This window comes from Solea senegalensis, linkage group LG8 (genome assembly GCF_019176455.1).
Source record: "Solea senegalensis isolate Sse05_10M linkage group LG8, IFAPA_SoseM_1, whole genome shotgun sequence".
NCBI lineage: Eukaryota > Metazoa > Chordata > Actinopteri > Pleuronectiformes > Soleidae > Solea > Solea senegalensis.
The window spans coordinates 14,524,968-14,552,424 of record NC_058028.1 but is presented as its reverse complement, the minus strand read 5'-3'; the positions used below and the strand labels follow the sequence as shown (position 1 = coordinate 14,552,424).

At 39.8% G+C, this 27,457-nt stretch overlaps 3 protein-coding genes across 5 annotated transcripts; 2 read left to right on the top strand and 1 right to left on the bottom strand.

Annotated features, from left to right (window-relative positions):
* Positions 1–236: 236 nt before the first annotated feature.
* Positions 237–14,794, top strand: tmprss4a (transmembrane serine protease 4a). Of its 2 annotated transcripts, none has more exons than XM_044031721.1 (13): positions 237–390; positions 8,583–8,637; positions 8,841–8,981; positions 9,340–9,492; positions 9,597–9,723; positions 9,832–9,951; positions 10,492–10,535; positions 10,850–11,012; positions 11,126–11,292; positions 11,594–11,689; positions 11,790–11,932; positions 12,380–12,532; positions 13,298–14,794. In XM_044031721.1, exons 3-13 carry the CDS (start codon positions 8,873–8,875, stop codon positions 13,307–13,309), a joined length of 1,287 nt encoding a protein of 428 aa, XP_043887656.1. In that variant the 5' UTR covers positions 237–390; positions 8,583–8,637; positions 8,841–8,872; the 3' UTR covers positions 13,310–14,794. The 2 variants fall into 2 exon arrangements, with proteins under 2 accessions (XP_043887656.1, XP_043887655.1); XM_044031720.1 differs by lacking the exon at positions 237–390 and adding an exon at positions 2,875–3,212.
* Positions 14,795–15,113: 319 nt separating this feature from the next.
* Positions 15,114–22,414, bottom strand: mre11a (MRE11 homolog A, double strand break repair nuclease). Its single transcript, XM_044031715.1, has 20 exons — positions 22,191–22,414; positions 21,155–21,214; positions 20,828–20,960; positions 20,565–20,725; positions 20,390–20,477; positions 20,155–20,296; positions 19,957–20,071; positions 19,451–19,636; positions 19,188–19,359; positions 18,803–18,883; positions 18,589–18,718; positions 18,393–18,493; positions 17,831–18,001; positions 17,648–17,707; positions 17,388–17,562; positions 16,250–16,336; positions 16,013–16,077; positions 15,849–15,910; positions 15,652–15,754; positions 15,114–15,411 (listed from the first exon to the last, which is right to left on the bottom strand). Exons 2-20 carry the CDS (start codon positions 21,172–21,174, stop codon positions 15,370–15,372), a joined length of 2,094 nt encoding a protein of 697 aa, XP_043887650.1. The 5' UTR covers positions 21,175–21,214; positions 22,191–22,414; the 3' UTR covers positions 15,114–15,369.
* A 14-nt stretch (positions 22,415–22,428) lies between these two features.
* Positions 22,429–27,119, top strand: cep57 (centrosomal protein 57). 2 transcript variants are annotated; one of them, XM_044031719.1, is made up of 11 exons: positions 22,429–22,748; positions 23,076–23,259; positions 23,577–23,765; positions 23,884–24,005; positions 24,244–24,372; positions 25,071–25,148; positions 25,254–25,349; positions 25,465–25,542; positions 25,648–25,877; positions 25,967–26,111; positions 26,212–27,119. In XM_044031719.1, the coding sequence occupies exons 1-11, from the start codon at positions 22,722–22,724 to the stop codon at positions 26,395–26,397; spliced, it is 1,464 nt and encodes a 487-aa protein (XP_043887654.1). In that variant the 5' UTR covers positions 22,429–22,721; the 3' UTR covers positions 26,398–27,119. The 2 variants fall into 2 exon arrangements, with proteins under 2 accessions (XP_043887654.1, XP_043887653.1); XM_044031718.1 differs by having other exon boundaries at positions 25,462–25,542.
* The last annotated feature ends 338 nt before the right edge of the window (positions 27,120–27,457 follow it).

Genomic DNA, 27,457 nt, shown 5'->3' with positions numbered 1-27,457 from the left:
TGAAACAACGTGCAAAAAGAAAAAGTCATTTTCCCACATGACAAATGGTCTACATGCAACTAGAGTCCAGGGAACTTGAAAGATTAACAGGTAGTTTTTCAGGCTGGACTTCTCTAAACTTCTTTGAAAAGTTTTTTGTATCAAGTTTCAAATAATGCACACCTGTGTGGGGGTGAGGGAAGTGGTGCAATGGCTCTGGACATAAATTGAAGTGGAGAGAGAGAGAGAAAAAGAGACAGGGAGAGAGCGAGAGATATAGAAGGGCAGAGTCTGGTCCTCAGTGAACAAATAAAAGTCATTTGAGAAAGAACTTGCGAGACTATGAATAACATTTTCCACCAGCATGGGCTTCTGAGACTCCACTGACTAGGAGTGAAAGCTGCTTTACAGGTGAGGAACAATGCAGGATACAGTGGTGTGAGGACTGATGGTGGTGCTTGTGTAATAATATTTTCGGTTAGTTTGTCTCCTGAACAACAGTGAACAGTGCTTGGACAATAAAGTAATAAATGCCGTTCTTTAGATGTTCACCTGTGCTCTTTTGCAAACTTAATCGAGAAATGAACTTTGATCAATTGCTAATCAAATCAGTGTAAGCTTGTATGATAAGGAGGCATAATGATTTAAAAGAAGTTCCTATAGTTTTATTTGTGCAGGTTTGCCATTTATTCAAACCTACGGTGACTTTGTTTTTTAAAAAGGAAAACTAAAAATAAACAGGCCATTTCACAAGTGAACATTTCAGGTTATTTGCTTTATGCAGAACAAGCCTGGTTTATAAATGATAAGGACGATGCTCCAGTGCGATCAATCAGGGATCGTGCCGTGCAACCACTGCTCAGCTTAGATTTACACACAATCTGAACCTGCTGCCACACTGTTTGCAAGTCATAAAGGAGTAGAGCAGAGGTATAACACTGACCTCCCTTTAAATAAGTAGCACAAATGTTTGAAAATAAAGGTCTGGGATACTGTGAATACAAAAATCTTAGCAATAGCCCTGACATCATTCTGTTAATATGTAAACCATCTGGACTACATGCTGTTCAGGAGATGACTGGTCTTGTAAATTGTCCTTGAGATTGACATGTCCCCAGTTTCTAAAGAACATGGCAGCATTTTAAGCAGAAACCATTGTGTTTATTGACAAAGAAATAAAGAATAATGGGCTGATTCATTTTATCCGTCTGCTATGGATTGTTGTTGCTGTGAGGGCTGATGGTATTATGAACAAAATGATCCAGTTGGACTCGGCAGAACAATAAAAGCCTCAAGTCAAACAAGGGTGTAAAAAAGATTAATTATATCCCTGTACTGCTCTCATCTTCTCGTTTACAGCGTGTGCAAACATCTTTTCAGCCATTGTTCAACCATGTCAGACAGGATAAACCTTGCGACTGCACAATATTCAAGTCATTTACAGAGTGGGGAAATGTGCTACATTAGAGCCAATGGAAACGGGTGATTTATTGTGCATACAGTATAGCCAGCAAATCACTTTGACACGAAACTCATTTTAACGAAGCTCAGTCAGCCAAACACACAAGAGAAGGTCATGCACTATATTTTATGCCAGGTTGGAGACCGGCGGCTTTAAGGCAACATGAATATCAACAAGGTTAACAGAGGTTGTTGCGAGACATTAAGGGGCCGTCAACCTTAAACTGATCCATTTAGTGTGAAGCTATAACCATTATGTAACCATCTGAAGTAAATGTATCATAAATGTAGATAAATCTATTCTCATGATAAATGACTAAGAAAGGAAAGGTTGGCAGAGAGTTTTGAGTTTCACTAAATTTAAAAGTTGCCGTTTCTATGGATCTATGGATCAATTCTTCTCACACTCACACTCCTGATCAAGCCTTGTGTCCCATAACATTCACAAGGGATGAATCACTGATCAGGTGACCAGAGTGGACACTGAATGCACAGTTTGCTCCTTCAGACTGACACATTGAATGAACATGTGCTGCTGTATTAATATTCACTGGTTGAAAAGGACATGTTTCACTGCATGCCACAAACCAAAGTGTCAAAACAAGCAGCAGGTGACGTTATTGACACGGGTGCGGCTGCAACTGCAGCATTCTTGTGTATTTTGCTGTAACCCATACCCAATAGGCTTTGCACATCTAATTTAATGCTCAAATAGCATTTAACACTGTACAGCATTACAAACAAACTCATAGATTTGACCATACGACCTCAATCAATAAACCCTAACTCATGTTAATGATTAAATCTGTGTTTGTCCTACTATTTCATGTCAAAAATTAAAGTCACCCTGCTTGAGCATTACCTGAGGTAAACGCATTGACAGTGTGCTAAAAAAGCTGACGGTGCCCCAAGACTTTTGCATAGTACTCAATGAGTAATGTAAATATTTAAATATATGAGATCATTTATACCTAATACATACATCCAAGTATTTAACCAAAGGATTAATATTCCAATATTGTTTAAATGTTTACTTTAATTTGCCGTCCAACAGGAACCTCTGACTGATACCACCTGACTTCTTTTTATACTGTCAAAACAACACACCTCAACCTCAGGGCATGTTACTGGACACACACATTATGCCCTGTTGTGTCTGGGTTTGTGTGTGTGTGTGTGTGTGTGTGTGTGTGTGCCAATATGCCACACTTTGTCTCCAAATGTGTGGCTGTGTGTGTGTGTGTATATATTTGGGTTTAATCTGAGAGGAAAACAGCAGTGTTGCTAAGGAAAGATTGACACAACAGAAGAAAAGGTATCGAATAGGTTTATGTCCAGAGGGTTTGAAAAGTTTGGAGTGGGAGGATTAGTGGGAGGAGGGACAACACTAGGGAGGGAGAGACGTGAGTGAGGAGCATTCAGGTGTCACATTACCTGGAATATTTCAGTTTTGTTTTGTCAGCAGGGCTTGGTCGCTGCAGCTCTGAAACAGAGCGCTACACAGGGGCAGACGAGGAATCCTTTAAGCCAGATTCAGTTACCTCACTATAGAAAGGAGAGAGAGAAAGAGAGAGGGATTGAATCAGACCAGGTTTCACATTTAAAGCCAGTGGAGTAGGAGAGAGACAGGAGAAGGGCAAAAGGACATACACAGGACAGGACTGGAGTTTCTGAGGAGACCCACCTCCAGAAACGGAGGGCAGCATTTAACTGTTGCTGTTTGTCAGATGAGGTGCAACTGGGCCTAATCGAAAAAAAACAACATCATGTGGGTGAGTGTCACTGGTAGCAGAGTCAACATACTTAAATTACTTGAACATAGCATCAAGTAATTTGCATTGGAGTGGCTTTTGGAGGGAAAAATACAGTCTCTGTGTATCCTGATAACAACTTTCTTACTCGGGTACAAAGCAACATTGGCATACTTATGGTTACAGTACATTACATTACATGTCATTTAGCAGACGCTTTTATCCAAAGCGACTTACAAGGGAATTGAGTTACAAACTGCCAGGGGTGGAGTTGAACTTGCGACCATGAAGTCTTTTGCACACAGGGTACCGGTCTTAACCACTGAGCTCCCCCACCCCCCGCAATACAACCACTTCTTTTTGTTGGAAACTAAACTAAAAAGCTGCTTACTTGTGCTTTATACATGTCACTGTCACTTGTCAATGGTGTGTGATCAGTAACTTCTGGTGCAAGACACAAGCTAATCCCGCTGATACTCATTAATTTTATATACACCTTTGCTTTAATAACAAATACACATGATGCCTGTGCCTTATAATACATAACAATGTGCATAGCACTGGTCTAGATCTCTGCCTTTGATTAAAACTTGTCCAATCATGTCACATATAGACTCTCAAAAGCCCTTTTGTGAATGTTTCACCTCATTGGAACATAATCCAACAATGCTGAAAGACAGTAAAAGGGAGCAGCAGGTTTGAACAAAAGGATTACCGTGTCACAGCTTTTAAAGTTGACCCAGTTATACTTTTCTGCTGGTGCCGGAGCACTTACCACTACTGTGTCCATATTTGGGTCACGTTTTACAGGTTAGTTGTTGATGCAGAAATAATATACGCAAGATGTGATTACACTGAGATACTGCTAACTGCCCTGCCCAATAAACTGGTTTGTTAGTCATGTTTTCAAAAATGATTGTGACGTATGTCACCAATGAGATACTCTCATCATACATCATGATGTGGAAAACCGAACCTGTATTTTCAGGTTTGTGTTTAGTCCACTCATTCATCTTTGAGCTTTTATAGGTTTTTATAGGACCTCTCACTTCTTTGTGCTGTCTCATTCATCGGACTTATTGACCTCATGCATCAGGTGATAATGAACTGTAATGTTCTGCCACCTGGTATCAGATATTCTACTCCAGTGTATCAATCTGCTTATTTCTAAATTAAATATTTTGGTAATATTACTATGATCCAACTACGTAGACTTTCACTATGTTTTAATAATTCTATGTTCAAATATCTAATATGGGGCATTTCAGAAGATCCTAGGGACAGTGAATTGCTATGAACTAGGGCTGAATGATTTTATATAAATATCCAATTGCGATTATTTTGACTAAAGTTGCGATTGTGATATGAGAGGGAATGGTAATGTTTACATATAAAATAATTATTATTTTATTTGAATAACGTATGTAAAATGAAAACAGTGATATTTGTGCAGACCTGTGTGAAAATGGTCATTTGACACACTTTGACTTTAAGAAATATTGTGCTTCCCTCCAGCAATTTGAAAATTGCAGGCCATATTGCTATTTTGATTAAATGTTGATTAATTGTTCAGCCCTACTATGAATTGAAGATTTCAGTGAGTTACAAATCACACAGGTGAAGCCATCCTTAATTCAGTGAAAGGAGAAATTAGAGAACGATTTGACGATACAAGTGGGAGGGAAACTAAATGTAAGGATCTCTCAGCAGCATGCAGTGTGTCACATTTAAGGCTCAGTGTGATTTTATGAAGCTCTTTTATATTTATAAGCAAAACTGAGACAAAGTGGCTGATTTATAAGAGAATAAATCAAACTCCCTTCCAAAAAGAGGCAAAATAGGGGAAAACCATTATATAGATTTATTTTCTTGTTCCCATATTTGACTGACCATACTTTTATCCTTTTTTCTTCAGTGTTGATTTAAAAAACAACAACTTTCGGTTACTGAAATAACATTAGTAGAATGGGCCTGGTGGCAAAGGGATATGCAAATGACGGACATTTATCTAAGACATTAAAGCAGAAGTGAAATTTAGAGAACAGGATACCAGAGCAGTTGGCTGGTTTGTTTAGCTACAGTTTCAGGCAATTCCTAATTTAGTCATCAGAGATTCAACATTAGATATTTCTTTTTTTTTTAACAAAAGTATAAACGGACATCCAGCATATTCTGTAAAATGTGTTTATAGTTCAACAGTGCTGTGAGGACAAGACAAAGGAAAAACAGCAGGTAGAAGAAATGCTCTTCTGTAAGAGTAATCCTATGAGCTGAAATTCTCCAACTAGGCAAGTCAGCGAGCATACTGATGTGATGCGTACGTAAAAAAACATAAACTACAAAATAAATTTGTTTAGTTTTGACAAATATAAGCTCACAGGTTGGATTACCTTACACAATTGCCACAGCACCTCTGTACACCTAGAAAAAGGTTAGGACTAAATTTAATTTCAAAACATGGTGGATTAGAGCTATTGCTAAATATTCTGATGAATGATGACTTTGTTCCATTTAGTTTCCCAGAGTATGAGCGTTCTCTCTCTACTGTTCTAAACTGTCCTGACTTGCATGAACTGAACAGAGCCATCAGTATAATGTGTGCTTTTCTTGCTGAAACCTGTCAAAATGTCTGGTGTGAAAAAGGCCAAGTGAGTAATATGTCAGTCTTAAGCCTGACGTTTTGGAGGACAACAATACAGGTGTGGTAGACTCAGAAAACATCATGTTACTACATTGTTGGGCTATTCAAACTACTCAACAACTAAAGACGACTTTACATCACTTCAGAGGCTAACCTTGATGTTAATTGCTACTTAAAAAAATAGTGAGTTTGTAGCCGATAAAGAGTAAGGTATTCTTTGATGCTGGGCTTAGCTTTCTATTCAGCATTTATGTGAAACACCAAGAGAAACTTAAGTATTCTTTCTTAAAAATATTTTTTTTATCCATTTCATTTGGCTTGAAGCCTTAAAAAACAAGAACTACAAAAGCTGACATTTTGGCCATTTTTGTAACATCAAGGAATACCATGCAACTATGAAACCTAGACCCAGTCTAACATTATTTCTGTATCAACATTACCCATTACTAAACACACACAATGCTTTTACAAATATTAGCTAAGTTACAAACACAAATGTTAGCAAGAAGGTGGCTGAGTCAGAGGCATTTTCTTTTTTGGCCTGATCTGGTGGAGGAACAGACCTGGGTAGTGATGTTGTATAGTTATATATATATTTGAATAATCAACAACTCATATATATATACATATATATATATATATATATATATATATATATATATATATATATACACACATACATATATATATATATATATATATATATATACACATAGTTGTTGATTATTCAAATGCTGTGGCATACACAGACATTTGGAAGGGCAGGGGGGAAAAAAAAATTGAAAGCGTACCAACTGGGAAAAATTAAAAGGGCACCTAGTGCGCACCGGGCAGGCACCACTAGTATGCTTCAAGCAGGCATGTCAGTTCAAACTGGGGCCAAAGGCAGCCTGCCCATGGGGACTGAATATCATGTTGACCTCCACACATTATCTTTTAATTAATTTCGTTCACTGAAATTGTCATTTTCTATGCAGCACTAGAGATAATTTAGTTTCAGGATACTCTTTGGGACACTGTCATGTAGGGAACTTCATAACTGCACCCTTTTTGATTGGAGGGACACCTGCAGGACGAACGAACCTGCAAGGGCATCTAATAGGACACTACATCACCTTTCTCTACTAGAAAGACTCCTTAAGTAACATTTTTACTATGAAGAACAGCCAGTAGGAAAATTCATTGTGTTTTTTTTAATCAAGAAGGTACTTTAGTGTGCTGCCATTAGGGCACTGTAGGGACAGGGCCCCCTCCGTGCACGCCACTGTTCAAAATATTTAACTAGCTAACTAGCTGTCAACAAGTGTTTACAAAAAAGTCACTTCTGCAATACTATACAATACAGCCTCCAAATTCATACACATCTTCAACATTTCAGATGTGTAGAAACGAAGTGGACAGACGAATTAAAGAATAGTCACAGTACTTACTGCTGTTGAGTATAATTAAGCCACTCCAAAGCTGAGTCACCGCATGCTGTGACACATGTCACATGCTAGCGTGGCTAACCTTAGCAACTAACTACCAAATAAACGAGAGAGCTTTTGAATTACCTTGTTAGAATAGTATGTCCATCTGCTGGTAATGACCACCACACCCTCCTCCACCTGTCGCTCCAGTGCTGCAGAGAACATCAAACTCATGGTAAGGGGAAAGGAACACACCTCCAGCCTGGAGTTTCTAGCAAAAATAAAATGGCGTTATCGCCACAACATGTTCACCTGCTTACAACACAGCCCAAGCATTCCCACCAGATACAACTTAGATCTTAAAACATGTAACAAAAAAAAATGTCATGTCATCTCTCTCTCTCTCTCTGACATTTCTTTGGCAAAGTCATTAGTTTACATAATCTCATAAAGTTCAATAGGTTTTGCTGTGCTTTGTTTCGAATGGTGTCATCTCCATAATAACTTGATGCAGGTTATTAGTAGTGTTTACATGCTGTACTTGAGGGCAACACCCTGGTGATAAACATTCAAATGACAGATACACTGGTATATCATTCAGGTGTAGTTTCCCAGGTTTTGGTTCTTTGAAAGGGCCTACCACTGTGGCATCATTAACTCTGGCATGTACGGTACATCCCATGACAGCAGGTTTTGAAAGGTTGAGTAACACACATGTTGGGAAGCTCCATAGGGTCCTACCCACTGTACAGGGATATAATTTTTCTTCATCCTACACACACACACAATACAGAGTGAAATGTAATCTTTGCAATTTTGTAACCAGGGATACAGTTGATATTCGGCTCAAGAATACTTGAGTAACACTGGACAGTGGACTGTCCCACATAATGCCACACAATACTGAATATTCATGGTGGGGTCAAATTGTCTGTGTGTGTGTTAACAGATTATGGGAACTGCCTGAAGCATATGGAGCGGCTGACATACTGTACTTTGTGGCAAATGGGTGAAACATGAAAACTCATGACAACTGTGTTCAATATTACACACCTTTGAAACACATTTTCTATTTTTGTTGTCTTTTTGGACCAATACTTAATTTACACTTTAATACATTAAAACAATCACCTGAAAATAAACACAAAAAGTTACATACAGTTACTGCATGTAAGCTCAGACAATTGTATGGAAACTTGGATTCAAAATGACACAATCACAGACCTACACCTCCTCCCAGGAGTGACCACACTGGGTATTTAAACTCAAGCAATGCTGTGCTCACTGTTGTTTTGACACCTGTGCTCACTGTATCTCGTGTATTTGCTTCTCTTTCCCCAGACAACCGCCCAGGTGCAAGAGGAAAGCGCTAAACCATTGAATCCCAGGCAGGCAGGTAAGCTTTCAGCTGGGATTTGGATTTGTTATATGTAGGTGCACTAGTAGAATAATTCCATGAATATTATGTTGCACACTTGGAAACTGTGGCGTGGGACTGTACATCTGCACATTCGCCTTGTAGCATTTTTTTCACATGTCTAACTTTCACTTCCCATTCTCTTTTCATTTTCCTTGTACTTTTGATTCCGCCTTCCCCAGTGGTTCCACGGCCAGGCCGTCACAGAAGGCCCATGGCGTCGCCAAAGACTCAAGACAAGGCGTCTAAGAGGAAGAGAGTGTTGCTGACTATCTTGGTAGTGGTGGTATTTCTGGGAATATTGGCCACCGCAGCATATTTTAGTGAGTCATGTCTTTAACATGAGGTCCTTCCTCAAAAGATTCAATTCAATTCAATGTTATTTGTATAGCGCCAAATCATAACATACATTATCTCAAGGCACTGTACATAGACAACATTAAGGAGAGCAGAGAACCCCAACAGTTCACACAATGAGCAAGCACAGCATCAGTGGAGAGAAAAAACTTCCTCTTAACAGGAAGAAATCTCTGACAGAACCAGGCTCAGAGATGCACCCATGTCCATTTTTTGCAACTTGGATAGTAGAAAACAATGCTTTGTCAAGGTGTGAAAATCACAACAGGATTCAATCATCCAAACACATTATTCTAACCCAAATTCTCTTTTCCTTTTCCTCAGTTAAGAAGCTAATCGACAGCAAATACTTCTTCTGTTCACAATCATTCAAGTTCATCCCATTAGACAAAACCTGTGACGGGACAGATGACTGTGCCGGCGGTCAGGATGAAATTACATGTATGTCAAGCTTTAGCGTCAACACTACATATCCAGGTAAACAAACAACCGATTCTCTCTTGCGTTGCCATCACAGACACAAAAACAAAGCCTAAATATGACTCCTCTTTTCTTCCTATCTGTTCCATCCCTCCCTCCAGTGCGTCTCATGTCAAGTAAGCAGGTCCTGCAGGTGTACAGTCCCGGCTCCGGTTGGAGGAGTGTGTGTAGTGAAGACTGGACCGAGCAGCACACAAAGACAGCATGCAATCAGCTGGGATACGCAGAGTGAGTTTACACTCACGTATGAGATAACATGTATGACAGTTATGCTAAGCACATTTATTTGATCTTAATCAAGTCTTACATGGCCTCTTACGTCTTCTGTTTCGACAGTAAACCTCAGAGCACCAATGTCCCAGTGAACACGTTAATGTCCTCCCTGAAAACTGGGCCGTTCACAGCTGTCAGACCTGCGACTAGAACCACACCAATACACCAGGCTACCATTGACCGGTAAGACAGTCAACACATTAGTCATCAAATGATCAAAAAATCAAAAGTGTTTCATAATTCATGACTGCATTATTTGTCATTGTTATGATCTAACAACCTGTGCTGTCTGTGAATACAGCTCATTTGCTGTTAATTATCAAGACAACACCCTCATTTTTTTATGGTGCATTCAATTCTTTTGTTTCAAACCAGCATTTGGCAGATACATGTCTCACTTTTATTTTCTCTTTCACAATTTAACTTCTACTTTCTACTCCCCCCCGCCCCTCCTGTGTCTCTTTTTATTTAGACAGACTTTGTTATCTAGGAGTTTCTCTTCCTAGATAACAAAAATCCCCCACAGTTTTTGTTCCCTCGCTGTCTAATCCCCTAGCAAAGTAAACAACACCGGCCGGCATTTTAATCAAATAAACTGGAACATTAAAAGGGAAAGCATTCTACAGCTGGGTGGAGTTGGGTGTGTGTTTTGAATTTTAATTGTGAAGCCAAGTGCAGGTGTAACTTTTAATATATAACAATGTTTTCATTTTTTCCGTACAGCACTGCGTGCAGATCTGGATCTGTGATATCTTTGTCTTGTTCAGGTGAGTGATATTTTTAGTAAAGCAGCCCCAGTCAATCACAGTGTTTACGACTGTTTGACTAGTTTCACACTAACAGGCCCAGACATGTCTACAGTGAGCAGAAAAACTGTTTCTTGACAACATGTGGCAGAGTATGTGTCATCATTCACATAATATAAATTAAAAAGGAGTTGTGGGGTGTGGGGTGTGGGGGGGGACTAATCCATTGTGACACTTCACTGAACAAAGACATCAAATAAATGATTGAAAGCAATGAATGGAGCTCAGTAAGGAAAATGACTGTCAAAAATAACAAGACAACTTTTGTTTGTCAGACTGTGGATCGGTTGGCAATCAGGACCGTATTGTCGGGGGCACAGATGCGGCCATCGAGGACTGGCCGTGGCAGGTCAGCCTGCAGCAGGGTGGGCAGCATACATGTGGAGGCTCACTGGTGTCACCTCGCTGGGTAGTCACTGCTGCCCACTGCTTTACAGGGTCGGTAGCGTCTTCACTATACACTGTTCCATTTCCAGTAAGTTTAATTTTTGGTTGAAATCTTACACATAAACTCACACATCCTCCTCTATCACCCCTTTTGGGCCTTGCAGCGGTAAGAAGGAGCTGACTCGCTGGAAAGTGGTGTCAGGCCGGACATTCATGGGCACACTGGGAGGTTCCAGTGTGGACAGAATCATAGTGAATGGAGAGTACGATCCAGCACAAAATGACCATGACATAGCACTGATGAGACTCAGCAGCCCGATCACAGTGGGAGGTTAGAGTTACATTTAATATTCATTCTGGTATGTTCATTAGTCACCTGGCTTTGTGATCTGTAGTCTGTGTCAAGTAGCCGTAAAAGGGCAAGGAAGAGTGCATACTAGACAGCTCTATTGCCCTCTAGTGGAGTCTATCTCAAACAGCAAGCTCTATTAGCTGAAATTCAGCTCACATACAGTACTGTAGCTGTTAAGTTGAACTGTGCCTTTCAGGGACATTTTAAATGAGACAAACATGAAAACTTAGAAGCCTATAAGATTAAAATTGTCATACCAATTGCACTGCTTGTTTTCCAGTTGCCCGCAAGCCGGTTTGCCTCCCCCCTAAAGCTTTTGGCCTGGCAGCTGGAGCTTCCATGGCAGTGACAGGCTGGGGATACCTGGAGGAAAATGGTGAGAAGGATAAACACTACCTCTTAATAAAAGGACTTTAAATTAAAAGAAAAATTCAAAAGGACTCATGTCAAATGTTGTATCCCTGTTCTGCCATCAGGTAAAGTTTCTCCTTCACTTCAGAAGGCCAGCATCCCTTTGATAGACCACAGTGTGTGTGCCAGTCCCACAGTGTATGGCAGTGCCGTGACCCAAAGAATGATCTGCGCCGGTTTCATGAAGGGGGGAATTGATGCCTGCCAGGTAACCAGCCACTGATTCCAGTAACAATCAATACTGATTATTAGAAGAGCTCTGGTGGCTGTTGTCAAAACAAGGCCATTTTGGCAGGAAGCTGCACTGTTTAAATCCATAGAAATATACAGTATACCAGGTGATATATTAAGCAACGTGTATTTTCACCTGCTTTTTTCATAAAAACTAAAGATAGCGGATATATTTGTGCCCCAGGTTACCAATAACAGATCCCTAGAGACAGTGATTGCTTCATATCAGGTACATAATGCAATGCTAATTAATGTTAATTTCCTGCCACCGTGGGTATGTAAACAAATTGAGTCAGGTGACATCCTGCACTCTAAATGACCACAAAACAATATCTTTCACCCATCAATCATATTTATAGTACCATTAATTGTGGGTATGAATCATCCAAATTTCATCTTTTCCCAATCATTGCTCTTATCCCAGGGGGACAGTGGGGGTCCTCTGGTGCACTTCTTCTCCTCTCGATGGCATCTGTTTGGAGTGGTGAGCTGGGGTGTTGGCTGTGCCCGAGAAAGGAGGCCAGGTGTCTACTGCAGCGTGGAAGAAATGCTCAACTGGATTCATGCAGTCATGGAGGTACAGAATACACAAATATTACTGTTAGTAAAGTCTTTCTCTACTTTGATTCTGCTCCTAAATATCGTGCTTTTGCTCTGTCTGTCTAAGTACTTTGTAAATGTGTGTTTTCAATCAATCAATCAGACTTAATTTATAGAGCACTTTTCATACAAAGTGATGTAACTCAAAGTGCAAAAACAAAAACAAAACAAAGCCCCTCTCTGCTAATCACTCATCACCCAACCGCTACTACATGAAAAGCACATATAAAAACAAAATAAACAGACAGAAAAATGAAAATGAAAACACAGTGGAAACTGAAAGCACTAGTGATTGAACAGAAATCCGAAGGGCTAAAAGAAGAGTAAATAAATAAATAAATAAGGAGATAAATACAGTGAATGAGAGAACAGGCCAGTGAAGTAAAACAGTGGATAACATAGTGATAACGTATTACAAGTAATAAATATAATGTAAATGAATATGCTATTTTTATTACTCACCAGCTTTTCCCTCTGGGTTTCAGTTTCACACACTGAAACCACAGGATTGTCCATTTAGCTGCATATTTGTTGAGAAAGACTGTAGAGCTGCTAGTACATAGACCTCAGAATAAATCTAATAAATTATAGTATTAGCTCTGTGTTGAAATCAATACATATAATCTTGTCCAACAACAGCCCTGATAAATGATACAATTCCAAACTTAACTACTATGTTATCCAGTCAGTAATGTTTACAAAATCAACTTTTTTTTGCTTGCTTTGCTTTGCTTGCTTGCAGAAAAACTCCTGAGAGAAGCAGCCACTACAAGACTCCAGTCCAGGCGACCACAGCCAGAGTGACAATGTGAGACAGTAGGAGAGAAAGGAGAGATAGGAGAAGATGTGGATAACCTGATAACACAGCCATCAGCATAAGCATACATACAAAACACACAAATTCACAAACTCACTTTTTTTTTACAGACCGATTACAGGTGTTGTTTGTGCCATTTCAGGGTCTTATCTCAGGGGACAAGTATATATATATATGTAGCTGTCTGTTGCTGGCCAGTCTGAAATCATGAAACAAACAATAACAACATTCATTTTGTGTTGACAGACCCACTTCAACAGGTTTTAAAGTATCAAATAATATTTAATAAAAACAAAAACAAAAAAAAAACCTGTTCTATTTTGCACCTTAGCAGACTGGCAGACCTCAGACATAATGTACTTGATAACTGTGATTTTAGGTGTGAGATGTTTTATGAGGGTTCACGGGGTTAAACTGCTATATTAAGATAGGCATCAAGTGTAAAGCCTCAGGTTATTACCACTAGTTACATTAGTTCTGTGCATTTATGGTGCCGATTCAGTTGATCTGATTTGTGCCCCTGTGAATGGACAAATGCACCGTCGTCATTAGCGATGAGGTGCTTGCTCCCTTCCACAAAATGGTTGACATGAGCACTTTAATTGAAAGAGTGAGAAGTACTTGACTTTACTGTGTATATGTGCGTATGTGTGCGTGTGATTATCTCTTTAGGACCATTTCTGGTGTGAACACTAACCTTGTTAGGACCAGTAGTCCTCATGGAAACCCAAACCTGGTCCTGATGAGGCAGAAGCTTGTTTATGGGCGACTGGTTAAGTTTAGGGCTACAATTTGAAATGCGGTTATGTTAATGATGGGGTTATGACTGCTTATGGTTAGGGATGACGCTTTGTTTAGGCTGTCCAAATGAATGGATGTCAATGTGGTGTCCTAAGAAGGTGTGCCAACCTGTGTGTGTTTGTGCTTGTGTGTAATGCAGATGATTCATGTGCACTGAAGACTAAAAAAAAAAAAATCTTGGTGCCTTCACACTCACTGAGGCTCAATTAACCTGGGAGATCAGGTGCGCCTTTGGAAAACCCATAATATTATCTAGTGTGATGCCATGTTGTTTTGCCTGCCTGCACCGCCAGAGAATTTAAACACACCTTTCTAAATGTAAGCAGGTGTTTTTTATTTTACCTTGTGCACTTTGGCAAAACTACACCATCATCTCTTCAATTGTTCTGTACTGTATGTAGCAAATACAAAGCCAAGCTGTGTCCTGTTTTAAAATATGTTCTATTTGGCATTCTTGAATTAAAAAATGATAGTAATAATAGCGATTGATTTTATTTCTCAAATGTTGCATACAGTACAGCAGTGGGAAACAGTTGGCTGTATAAAGGGTGGATGTTGATTGTATTTACCTGTAAATGTAAATATGTATGTAAATATAATAAAGACATTTTTTTTAATGTGCCTATTGCTCGACTGACGTGTCATTTGCTATTGCACGCAATGGAAATGTGTTCCTTGTTCCATTGAGTATCGTTCCACCTCTCCAACACACACACACACACACACACACACACACACACACACACACACACAAATCATTGTGAACAAACCATGATCAAAGTAGATCACCACCAAGTGCTTCAAACCAACATGTCCACTGTCACACTAAAGCTTTGGGTTTGATTATACTGCCCCCATATGGTGAATTGATGTAATTTACTGCGTGTGACTACTATTAGCTTTTGATTGTGTTTGAGTGGGATACACAGACTTCAACTGATGAAAAGCAATGGAAAAACATTTATTTTTCCTGATTATCAGAGTACCACAAAGGCTAATGACAAAACCTGAACCTTGAACATTAGCAGCTTGTTAATGTTAATCATCTACTGTCAACACCAGGAAGAAGTGGGTGCTTAAGTAAAGGTAAACATGCATTCAAAACAATGCAGCACCAACCGGTTTCTTCATTACAAAGAACCTGTTAATGATAAATCAACAACACACAAAGTAATACGCAGTCGACGCACTTGAGGTTATTTCCGTGAACGATGGCTGGGGCCTTTGAATGGGTTATCCTGAATCAGAAACAGAACACAAGAGAAATGGGATTTTAAAATAGCTACACAAATCTGATATAGTACATTTTGACAGAAAGAAAACAGAAAAAGTGGATCATGTTACACTAACTATAAGGGTAGACTTTAAAAAGAAAAGAGATTGGGAATTCAGATCAGTTTCACTTTCTGGAAAACATAGAAAATAAGTTAGATATGTCAATCCACAGCTCACTGTTATTCAATCAGATTAATTCCTACCTCATTATCATCATCATCACTGTCATCAAATGCAACTCCTCTGGACTGGCTCTGAGAGCTGTACTTGGTGAAGGACGATGATGATGATGCTGCTGCTGCTGCTCTGTGTTTAACAAGAGAAAGGCACAGGAAAAGGTTTTCAAATATGCAGGTAGTGGATTTCTGGATTACCATACTTCATATCAAAGCAATCATACCTGGGAGGAGGTCGGGAAGCTTTTAAGTCAGGGAAATCTTCATCTGAATCATTAATGGTCAACTGAAGATAGATAATTAGAGTTAAGAGGATGGTATAGTTCACAAACATTCAAAATTCAGGTGTGTTTGTTAACTCAGATAGACATGTTTTGACGTTACTTACGTCAACTGGCAAATAAGATTTGCTGGCTCCAGTTCGAGATGGTTTTTGAGATGTAGCTTGAAACGCTGAAGAATGAGGTGTGGCGTGAGGGAGGAGTTAAGGTAAAAGAATTTGAAACATGAGGATCAGGAAAGATTTGTATGATGGTAAATCAAAACAAACTTTCTGTCAATTTCCTGTTATGTTTCTACCTGCAATATTAGCCATGTCTAGAGAACATCACTGATACTCTCTTACCTTGCATAATGCTTCTGCTTTGGGTTGTTGTTGTGGATTTCCGGGCACGACCTCGACCGGCTGGCTTTGGTTCAGAAGCTGTTGCTCCTGAAAAGACAGATGTAAACAGTGGACTTAGGACTTGGAGTGAAACAAGAGCATCCCCTAATTGTATGCTTCTGTTTTATTGTTCTGCCAAATCAACAATGTCACATTTTCACATACACTTCAAGAATAAAATATCAACATTTACAGTAGATTATCTAAAATAATCGCTAATCATTGTGGCTCACCTCCCCTCCTTCAAAATCATTTACAGTGAGAGGCGAATGGCCTTACAGACAGACAGACAGACAGGACACACTACCACTGCCGAATAATGGCCAAGTTTAACAGTGTCCCTAGTTTTGAAGAGTCCTTAAACAAATGCTCAATGGATGGTGTTGACTGCCCTCTACTGGAATTTATGAAGACTGTGACATCAATCAATGGCATCAATGCTGTCAACTTCCAATGAGGATCTTTTACTATCCAATATCAGCTGACATAGGGCAATAGGTGGGGTACACCCTGGACAGTTTGCCATTCGATCGCAGGGCCACATATAGAGACAAACAACCATTCAACCATTCACTCTTACACCTATCTTTTACCATTCTTGTTCATTTTAGTACGTGTACAAGTCAAAGTTTATCAGATTACCTCTCACTTTAGCTACTATATTATTGAACTAACCCATTGACCCAACCACTGTTATTCTAGACTGTCGACCTACAGGTTAACATTCTAAAAAAACACATGTCTGTTCTGATGTTCATGTCATGTGCACATGAGAACATGCAAACAGTGCATGTGAGTGGAAGAAACTATCTATTAGTGAAGAAGAAACATTCTTAACACAAAGACAAAAATCAAATTGTCTCATTGGAGTGCCATCATAAGTGCCTTGAGAATTAGGTCAGACAATTGTTCATGAGAGAAAACGTGACCGTCTTAATCATGATTGAAATTAATAATCAGTGGCGCGTTTGCTTTGAGTCATTGTTTAACTAGGTCCACATTCTTAAGTAAACCTCTGGAGTATTTATTTCCTTGTCGGATATACCTCTGAGTTTCGATTTTCACTTTGTATTTGTGACAGACGGTGACAGTAACTCACCCCTCCCTCTCCCTCGGCTACCGCGCCCTCTGCTGCCACGCCCTCGTGTTGGGAGAGGTAATGGGACAGGGTCTTCATCAGAGTCCATGGCGACATCTCCAAATTCACCAGATATATCCGGGTCTAACGGCACATCACCACGTTCCAGTCGGAGAGCTTTGGCTCGGTTAATAGCCTGAGGAAGTAAATAAAGAAGAGCATACAGTTCTGACACAGCAAAAAAGTCCAAAATGTCCGACTTGTGCTTTTGACACACTTACCTCTCTGATTTCAATCTCCTCCTCAGTTGTGTTCTTTTTGGAGTCTCTGAATCGTCGGACCTGAATATATAAAAAATATGCACATTGTAATTATGTATTATAATACCGCATGATTTAGTTTAATATTACTATAAAACCTTGGTGTCATTTGTTCCATTTCCAATGTGAGCTCTACCAGTTTACCTCTGTATCGATGTCCTGTTCTGAAGTTATTCCTCTGGCCTGGAGGTGGCGCTGTGTCTTTTCTAGCTGATATGTGATCAGCTCTTGGATTGCATCTTTCTCATCTTTGTCTACAAACTCTTGAATAGCCTTCCCCATGCCTTGCTCTGTCAACAGGGACAGCTGAACAGTCTGTAAAGGTATGGAAGAAACTTTAGTGAGTACACAGCAATAATGATGATGACATCACTATTGTTAAAAATGAAATGTTGATTTCACAATAGCCCCCGTCCAATTTAATAGTTCTGTAAATCAAATTCTTATAGGTATGTTGTAGTATTTTATTAAGTTCAAGTCAAGTCAACCTTTGTTATAATTCCTCTGCATATTAAGTATATTTGGACACAATTATATGCAAACAGAGCAAGACAGACAACAAATCACAGACAAGCTTCAACCATCACAATACACAGTAACCAGTACGAAGAGTTTAAAAAAAAAAAAACCCTAATATAATGAAAGCAATACTAAGTGTTATGACGCCTTGTCTGTATGTCAATGTCAATCCATGCGTGTGCTGTACCTGCTCAGCTGCTTCAAAATACTGTTTAACCAGGTTCTCGACTCTCTGTCCTTCGACCGCAGTGGTTTTCAACAGCTTGCTGTAATCAACATCGAACTCATCTAAAAAGCACAAAGTTTGACGCATGTAAGATAGAGAATAATGTACACTGGTCTATGTTGATGAATCACAGCTGTGCATTTCTTCTGAGCCAGACCTTTGATTTTCTCCTTTTGCTCCCGTTGTCTGAGAAAGTGGATGAGGTCTTTTGGGTTGGCCACACGGTCCACAAACTTCTGACTGAAGCGAGAAGTGTTAAACGCCTCAAACCCTCCACTGTAGTCCACCTGGGGAAGGCAGTGACGTGGAATCATTTAAAGCAAGTGTAAATATAAGGGTGTGTGCACATGCTGTGAGTGTATCTATCTTACTCTCAGGCGAATGAGAGGTTTCTCTGGGGTGAGTGGACATCCAAGTCTTTCTCTCTCAGCTTCTTCTAACATCTCTATGACCTTATGAACAGCACAAAGAAAGAGTGAGAATCCAATCTGACTTTATCACAGACTAAAAGCCTAGTGAAAGTCCATAATAATATTCACTCACTCACCTTGTACCACTTTACCCTCCACATGAGACATAGGTGGTTATACCCTGGACAAGTCGCCAGCCCATCACAGGGCCAAATAAAGACAAACAATCATTCACTCTCACACCTCCAGTCAATTTAGAGTGTCCAATTTGCCTAATCCCCAAAACTGCATGTTTTTGGACAGAGGGAGGAATAATTGTTTGGAATAATAATAACTTGAGGGTTACCTTGGCATAGCACAAGTCCTCCACCTTCTTTGTAACCTGGGGTGTATCAGGTGTGAAGAGGTCTTCGTAGTCAGCCAGCACCACATCCTGAATGAAGAACTGACGAACTGTATTCAGGGGAATCTTCTGCAGGTTCATCTTCCTACCCTTCACCTTCAGAAGCCCAACGTGCCTGAATATACACAAAGAGGTGTTCAATGAGGCAACTTGATAAAACACTCAGAATACAGAGGCTACGCTTGACACTGTGTGTGTTTACATACTTTTTAGTTGCTTCTCCAGGGGACAGGGATGTTGCTACAGAGCTGCCAGGCTGGGTCACATAGAAAAGCTGCTGTTCATTTCTGGTCGGTGCTATTAAGCATTCATGCTCATGACCCCACACCACCAGGTCAATAAATTCATCAAGGAACTGCTCGGGAATGTAGTTTGTGGGGCCGTGCTTACTCCTACAGAACACACACACATTGGAAAATAAAAAAACATGAGGACGGTCTATGGATTACATGACATATATCTCTGCTGTGCTTTCCGACTAGTCTTGTTGCACCCCACCCCCTGCACAGGCAGAGACATACACATAGATCTGTCGCACACAATCTGAGCGTGTCAAATACCGTTAACTGCACTATTCACATCAGTGCTAAATGATTCAACAGCATTTTAAAATTTGGTACCAGAACCCATTTAGTACCAGGTTTCGTTACCCATCACTACAGTAAGTGTTAAGTAGCAATGACTATCATCCAACACATGCATAAACATACACCTGTTCTGATGGATGGTGAAGAGGTTGAACCATTTATCCTGATCTTCTTTGGGCCGAAGCATGGTTACCTGGTTGTTGACAAACATCCTGTACAAGCGCTCGTCTGGGATAGAACCTAAATACAAACACAAATGATTTTTTTACTATTACTTCGATCAACCCCAGAAGGATTAAGACAAATATAAATGACATACTAACCAAGACCATACAAGGCCAGCTTGGTGCTGCCCTTCTGCAAGAGGATGGGACTCATTTCGATTCTCTCAACAGACTGGGAGTGACCAAAGTGATTTACAAGACCAGAGGCACTTAGCAGATCCAGCGCACACAGACCTTCAGCCTTGGGGAAACAAAAACATACATAGGTAAAGACAAGTGGAAACACATATTTTCGTGTCATAAAACACCTTCTCCAATACTGGAGGCTACTCACCCCAGTGGGGTCATCATGGTTGCCATGAATGCTGAACACAGGAATAGAGATATTCAGGTTTTCATCCTGATAGTTAACCCAGGGGAACCTGCAACACACCAACACATACTGTAAAAAACAATAACACAATTTGTGTTGTGTTATTTGTTTGACAGTTTTGGCAGGAGGGACTGACTGAGTGGTGTTGAAGTTGACAGTCTGGTCACTGAGGATGTTGAAGAGTATGGGCGACTCTCCCATGCAGTATCGTCTAAGCATAGTGATGCAGTTGTGGAGACATCGACGTGATGGTTTGTTTTCATGAAACAAATCTCCTCCCAGCAAGATAAAATCCACCTACAAACAAAAACACGACAAGTGGTCTTTAGGGATGTCCACTGATGCAGATATTTAATATTTTATAATCTATATGACTTGATCATATCAGTGTGTATGTACCTGATTCGTCTTGGCACATTTGAGGATCTCATCCAGTGTCTTGTAAGTGTCATTGCCACGGATTGCATCCTTCTCGAGGTAACCGAGGTGAACATCTGTAGCAATCAGGATCTTGAAGGTATCCTCATCATCTCTAGAAACCACACAGCAAAATCAGTAACGAGAAATACAATTAATTAAGACAGGTGCATTAGACAGCATTGTTCACAGCCTATATACAGAATTAACAGTATTTATTATTCACTGGGACAAATTTGGAGCTCTGATTATAGCCAATCTTTATAATCACAACATTTCTGGTTTGATAATTCATGAACACAGACTCACAAGGTGCTCTCTGAGGACATGATGGTGTGGGGAAAAGACAGATTCAGCAAATTGCTTTTCCTACAGAAAATAGACGTTGAAAAAAAGTACACAAGTAACATTAAAACAATTGTCAGAGATGGCAACTATGTCACAGGGACAACACTGAGCACATCACAATTTGCAAGTAAAATGTCCCAGAAGTAGGGCTGCAACGATTAATCAGTTATCAATTGATTACTAAATGAATAATCAACTAATCGGTTGGAAAGTTTTATTATACAATTAAAACAAGTTTTCAGATTTTTCGGCTAATTAGAATGTGAATATTTCCTGGTTTATTTGCTTCATATATAAATATACATATTATGGACCAAACTACTATTAATCAAGAAAATAATCATCAGGTGAATGATTATGAAAATAATCGTTAGTTGCAGTATTTCCATAACTTTTATCTGTGTTTCTACGGAGTAATATAATTAATTATGTATTTAAAAATATTATGTGAGACAGTAAATTAGAGCTGCAATGATTAGTCGATTATTAATAATCACTTAATTAATTCAGAACTGTTTAAATAAGTTAGCTTTTGTGATTTCAGCTTGTTAAATGTGAATAATGTTGGTTTCTTTAGCCTCTATAGCAGTGAATTAAATATATTTAGATTGTGGACAAATTTGAGGATGTGTTCAATATGAGGTTTCTCAAACACAAGTAAGAGCAAACACAAAACAACTAATCAATTGACTGACAAAATAATCGACAGATGAAAATATTTAGCAGCAGCCGTACTGTGTGATAGCTAGTTAAGCTAACTAATGATCGGTTAGTAAAGTAGTAGCTAACATGTGATTAAAGTGCAGGTAGTTAATGCGAATACGTTAAATTAGCTTTCACTTATGCTAGACGCTGATGAGTTCAGTTTGTATCAGTATGACTTACTCGAACAAAAAAACTACAAACATATTGGGTCGGTCTAACCTTCAGGTAATATTTATACATTGTTTATTATCACAAGAATAACGTGCAGAACCTTTAGTTTTACAACACCCACCTCCTCTGAAGTCTCTCAGACCACCTAACTTGCACTGAAATCCCGGCAAGTCTTCTTCTCTGCCCGCCCCTCACAATGGTTCACGGTTGTTGTAGTTTTACTCAGCAGCATCTCCTTTTCTGAAGAGGGGACTCTCCGCGAAAGAAAAACTACACTTCCGGCTAATACGCCATGTGCATTTGTTTTGCTCAAAGAGTCAGACCGGACCTGCAGTTTACCGGAAAGCAGTGCGTTGCCGTGTACCGTTCCTGTCGGGCCAACCTGATATAAATATGATTCAAACCCTGCTAGAAAGGAGAAACTTAGTTAGCCGTGTTGTCTGCCAAGTGAAGTTTTCTTTTCACATTACTCATTAATTAGCACGACAGCTATCGCAAGCTGTCACACTAAATCAACGAAATCAAAAAAAACTCGGACCATTTGACTAGTTTTACTTTATGCTAGCGTGATTTAGTACGATTTAACTGCAGAATTTCGCAGAATTTACTCCCTGGTCCAGTACAAGCGAAATAGACTGGTTCAGCTTCATTCATGTCAATGGATACTCGGGACAGTACGGTAAGGGTTGACTCTAATTTGCAACAAGTTCAACCTTATATAGACGACAGCGTTTACTTGAAGCAGTTTATATTGGCTTTATAGTGAGCTACCTAGCAGCAGTTGTTACAACTCAAACGTAAAAGCGTAATGAAGTTTGACTATAGTGTGTGTGTGTGTGTGTGTGTTGTAGGACCAACATGGCATAAACCATACGAAGTGAGGACTTTTTGACTGGTCCTCACATCTTTAAAGGGCTCATATGTTCTCACTACGAATTAAATGTGTGTATATTTTTTTCACAAAGTGTACTTCAAGTAGTTTTTATCATTCCGTTTTTCTAAACAGAAGCTCCATCCTCCACCACCCAGTGGAGTGGTATCTGACAACCTGTCCCAGTCATCCTATCAAGACTATCCAGCACACCGTCCCCTAATCAACACATTTCTGCATCACACTCCCCGACAACACACACATCAGTCATGTCGCACATTATCACCCAGCAAGGCCTTCCCAGAAACCAGCAGTGCAGGTACAGAATATTTCATTTGTGTGTTGCATTCACTTCTTAATGTTCCCATTCAGGCACTGTGGTGTTTTAGAGCTCCATGGTTACTCATGCAACATGATGCTACACTACTTGAATGTCTCGGCTCGGCTGACATCTTTTCATTCCTTCACATTATCCTCTCTAAGCCACTCCTCAGCTACTTACGCAACATCTTCATCTATACTAACCTTTACATCATATCTTATTACACACTTAACATGCTTGTATTTTTAACAGTATACTTACCAACACTCACACAATTCACCTGTGTGTGTGTGTGTGTGTGTGTGTGTGTTCAGCAATCTTATCTGCCTTGAGGAATCTCCAGAAAAAGATCAGGAGTTTGGAGTTGGACAAAGGACACATAGAATCTGTATTCAGAGACACACCATACACACAACTACAGAGTGACAAAGTCACACAGGCATCCTTAAGTAATCAGACAGACAGAGGGAGAGAGATGAGTGATCCGTCCAACTGTAACCAAGGTCAGTATATGATATAAAAAGTAACATCCTAACCTTTACGTTAACAGTGTTATTCACTGCTTGTTGTTATTGTCTTCTCCTTCTCTCCCTCCATCCCTGGGCATCATTGTTCTGATAGTGTTGATCACCCACCTTGCTGCTGCAGAATCTCGCTGTGTGAGACTGGAACGACAGCTGGAACACATGAGAAGGATGTTGCACAATGTCAAGGCAGACAAGACCAACCTGGTCAAACAGCAGGTTCACCCCTTATTTTTCAACTATTTTCTCTAATCCATCATGAGGATGGTTTGGGTTTATGCACGCTCAGCTATGTGTCCTAAAACCACCTCTGTGGTTATTGCGATCGGATCTGAGGATGCATTTAGGATGAATTGGGTGTGTTCAGACCTGTACTTGGCACTGTCTGCATGAGATCGGATCACTCGGGGTGGATGTTTATACCAGGTCTTAACAATTTGCTCCTTCAAACTGTCAGGTTTCCATGGATACAGCGGAAAAAGCCCATCAACAGCCTGACGCAGTGTCCGAGCATGTCCATCTGGAGAAGCTGGAGCGACTTGAACAGGAGTATCTCCGGCTCACACGCACACAGAAAAATACTGAGGTACAAATAAAGTGAAATGTAAATGAATTAGTGGTATAGGAATGTTTACTGACCTCAACCACTGAGCTGTCCAGGTAGTGTCTTATCACTGTCAAAAGGAAGAGCACTAAGTAATGTCATAATTGCTAGATTTCTGTGTAGTTTTCATTCATCCAAGTCATAATTATCCACAGTGAAACCCTGGAATTTTCTCTGTCAAGTGGGATGCTGAAAGCAAGTTTTTTCTGTCCTGGGATGTACATCTGTATCCTCAAAAGAGTGTCCCTTTTTCTACAGATGTAGGTAGACTGTTGAGTGTTCTAAAAACTGCTCAGGACTCAGCTGTCTACCTACACCACAAACTTTGAGAACTGAAGAAGCTTCTTAGGTAAAAGGTGAAACATCTTCAAGAAATCTGCACATCCAGTTGCTAGTGATTCAATGACATTTGGTCAATATACATATGTATGGTTTCTTGTGGGTCCTTGCCACTTTTGGTAAAAATCCTACAAAATAAAAAAGAAGTCACCATATGATTGAACTTCTGATGTCCACACATAGTCATGACCTGTGGGAAAAGGTTGCAAATCATTTCCTATACTGGACATCTCTCTGATCTCTCTTTGGTTTAGAATCAAACACTGAAATTTTCAATTTAACATGCTTTAAAAAAAAGAAATCAACAAAATCTTTGCACAACATGTGTCTGGATGTGTCAGATAAAGATGCGTGAGCTGGAGATGAAACTGCAGGAGGAGGAGCATCAGAGAAAGCTGATCCAGGATAAAGCCATTCAGGTAGTGAGATTTTTTATTGTTTTTTCTCTCTCTTTATGATGTGATCTCTTTTATAGCTTACAGGACACACAAGGTTGTGTATCATTTTTTTGTATCTTTTCTCAGCTACAGACAGGTTTGGAGGCCAATAGGATCCTGCTGCGGTCAGTGTCGCCCTGTATGACCACTAGACAGGCCAAAGAGAAGAGGTCCAGTTCCCAGGTTGGTTCAAGGTTCAAAATACACTCATCTCATCCTTTCTCTGATTTGGCTTTTCTAAAAAAGAAAATCGTCATGCAGTCAGTTTTATGTTATGCTGATTTTCTTTTCCCAGAAGTCTTCACCGCAGCTGTTGTCAAGCACACAGCCACATTATAGACTGAGCCTCAGAGACGTGCCTTTTGTTGCTGGAACGGTACTATTTTGGTTTATAGAGTTAAAATAAAATGGTATTTATGTAGTTTTCTTTGACACTGTTTTTCTCCATTTCCATCTTTCCCCTCTACCACCTGGCCCTCAGTCCATAGGCGGCAGCCACTCAGTCAGAGCAAATGTCCAGTCAGTTTTGTCTCTTCTGAAGCAGCACCAGCCACACCTCTGCAACAGCCATGTACTCTCTGACCATGCAAGCAGCTACAGGACTGTTGGCCACACGTGTTCAGAGAGTTCCTCCTCTTCCTCTTCCACCAGTGGAGAGGAGCTGTCAGAGTTGATGCAAGCACTACACAAGGAGCTGCGACTCATGAGTCTGTGAGTGTACTGGTGTCACATGTTCTATATCAGGGGTAAAGTAGTTTGAAAAAATCTTGTGTTTAATCGTGTGTGTGTGTGTGTTGCAGGGAGCATGAAGAATTAATGAGGCAGATGAGGGAGAGTGTGTCTCAGCAGGAAAGAAGGGAACTTCAGAGGGAGCAGGAGAGTTTGCTGCTCAAAATGGAGAGGAAGGGAGATCAGATTAGTAAGCTCTACAAACATAAAAAACATGTAGGTGTCCACACAACTTACATTTCACATGTAGCACAATTTTTGGATTTTTTGTTTTTGTTGACTTATTTCTGGTACCTTCTTCTTGACTCTCTTGTAGATAAAGAAGCTCAGAAAGGAGGCCAATTTAAGGCATAACTGTCGGAGTGAAGTTAAAATGGGTACTGCAGTGCCCACAAGAGGGCGCTCCACTGCAGCAGTCAAACTTAAACCAGGAGAGAGAAGCAAGAGGAATCTGGAGCTGCTGAGGGACATGAAGGCTTTGCAGAACTCATTACAGAGCTGAAACGGTTTAGTCTTGTTGGTGCTATCTTTCTACACAGTACAACCATTGACTGAAAACCACCAGTTGAACATGACAAAGGAAATAACATGTGGACTGTTTGACTTGTGATTTCTTGAGAAAAATCTTATTTTAACAAACTGGGAAAATGACATTGTCTTTGTTGTCTTTAGTAGTCCAATCTAATCGTGTCATGTCAGGATCATTTATACTTCAAACAGACCATTAAAAATGCAGCATTTTTGTTCATGGTGCATCAAGATCTGGATATGAATTCAGGATTTTTTTGACACTCTCTGAGTGCTTTCTCTAGTTTTGCTTTGTGTATAACTGATTATTCACTCAGTGCTGGAAAATATGTGTTCATTTCTCTGTTTGATCTTAAGGTATAGACACCCAATTTTACTGCCATGGACAACCTGGTCTTGGGAACCACCAGGAAAAAAAATTAATGATGCTAAAAAATCTCTGGGTTGCTTGATAGTTACACATTCTCACATTGTATTAACATTTACAAAGTGGTTGCATCAACTGTCAGTAGTAGGAAGAACTGGCAGTGATGAGTCTGAGTGGAATATATTACTATAATTGGAAAAAATAACAGTTACATGGCAGACGATATCGATGCATACTTGGAAATATTCCTACAATCATGTGCTTTTTTGAAATGAAAATGTGTTTGTTGGGAAATAAAAATTGTATTGCTTGCATATCCCTAGAATCTATCATTTAGTTACAGCTTGTTTGTTTCTGCACCCATGAAGTCACTATTAGCACCTCCAGGCATGTCACTGAAGTGACAGGGCTTTTGCTGTTCAGGCCCCTTAGCTCTGGAACTCAGTATTATCTTCTACATCTCTGTTTAAAACTGGCATGACATATTTTAAACTTTTAGCGTTTATTTTTGTCACATATTTTACTTCCATGTTCCAGATTTTGCTTTTTAAGCTATTTTCACGCTTGCCTCATTTGTTTTATTGTCTATGTGACAGAGACAAAGTGAGGTGATTTCCTCTTTTACTTCAGAGACGTGATGAAAAAAGTAGCACTACACTTACTGCAA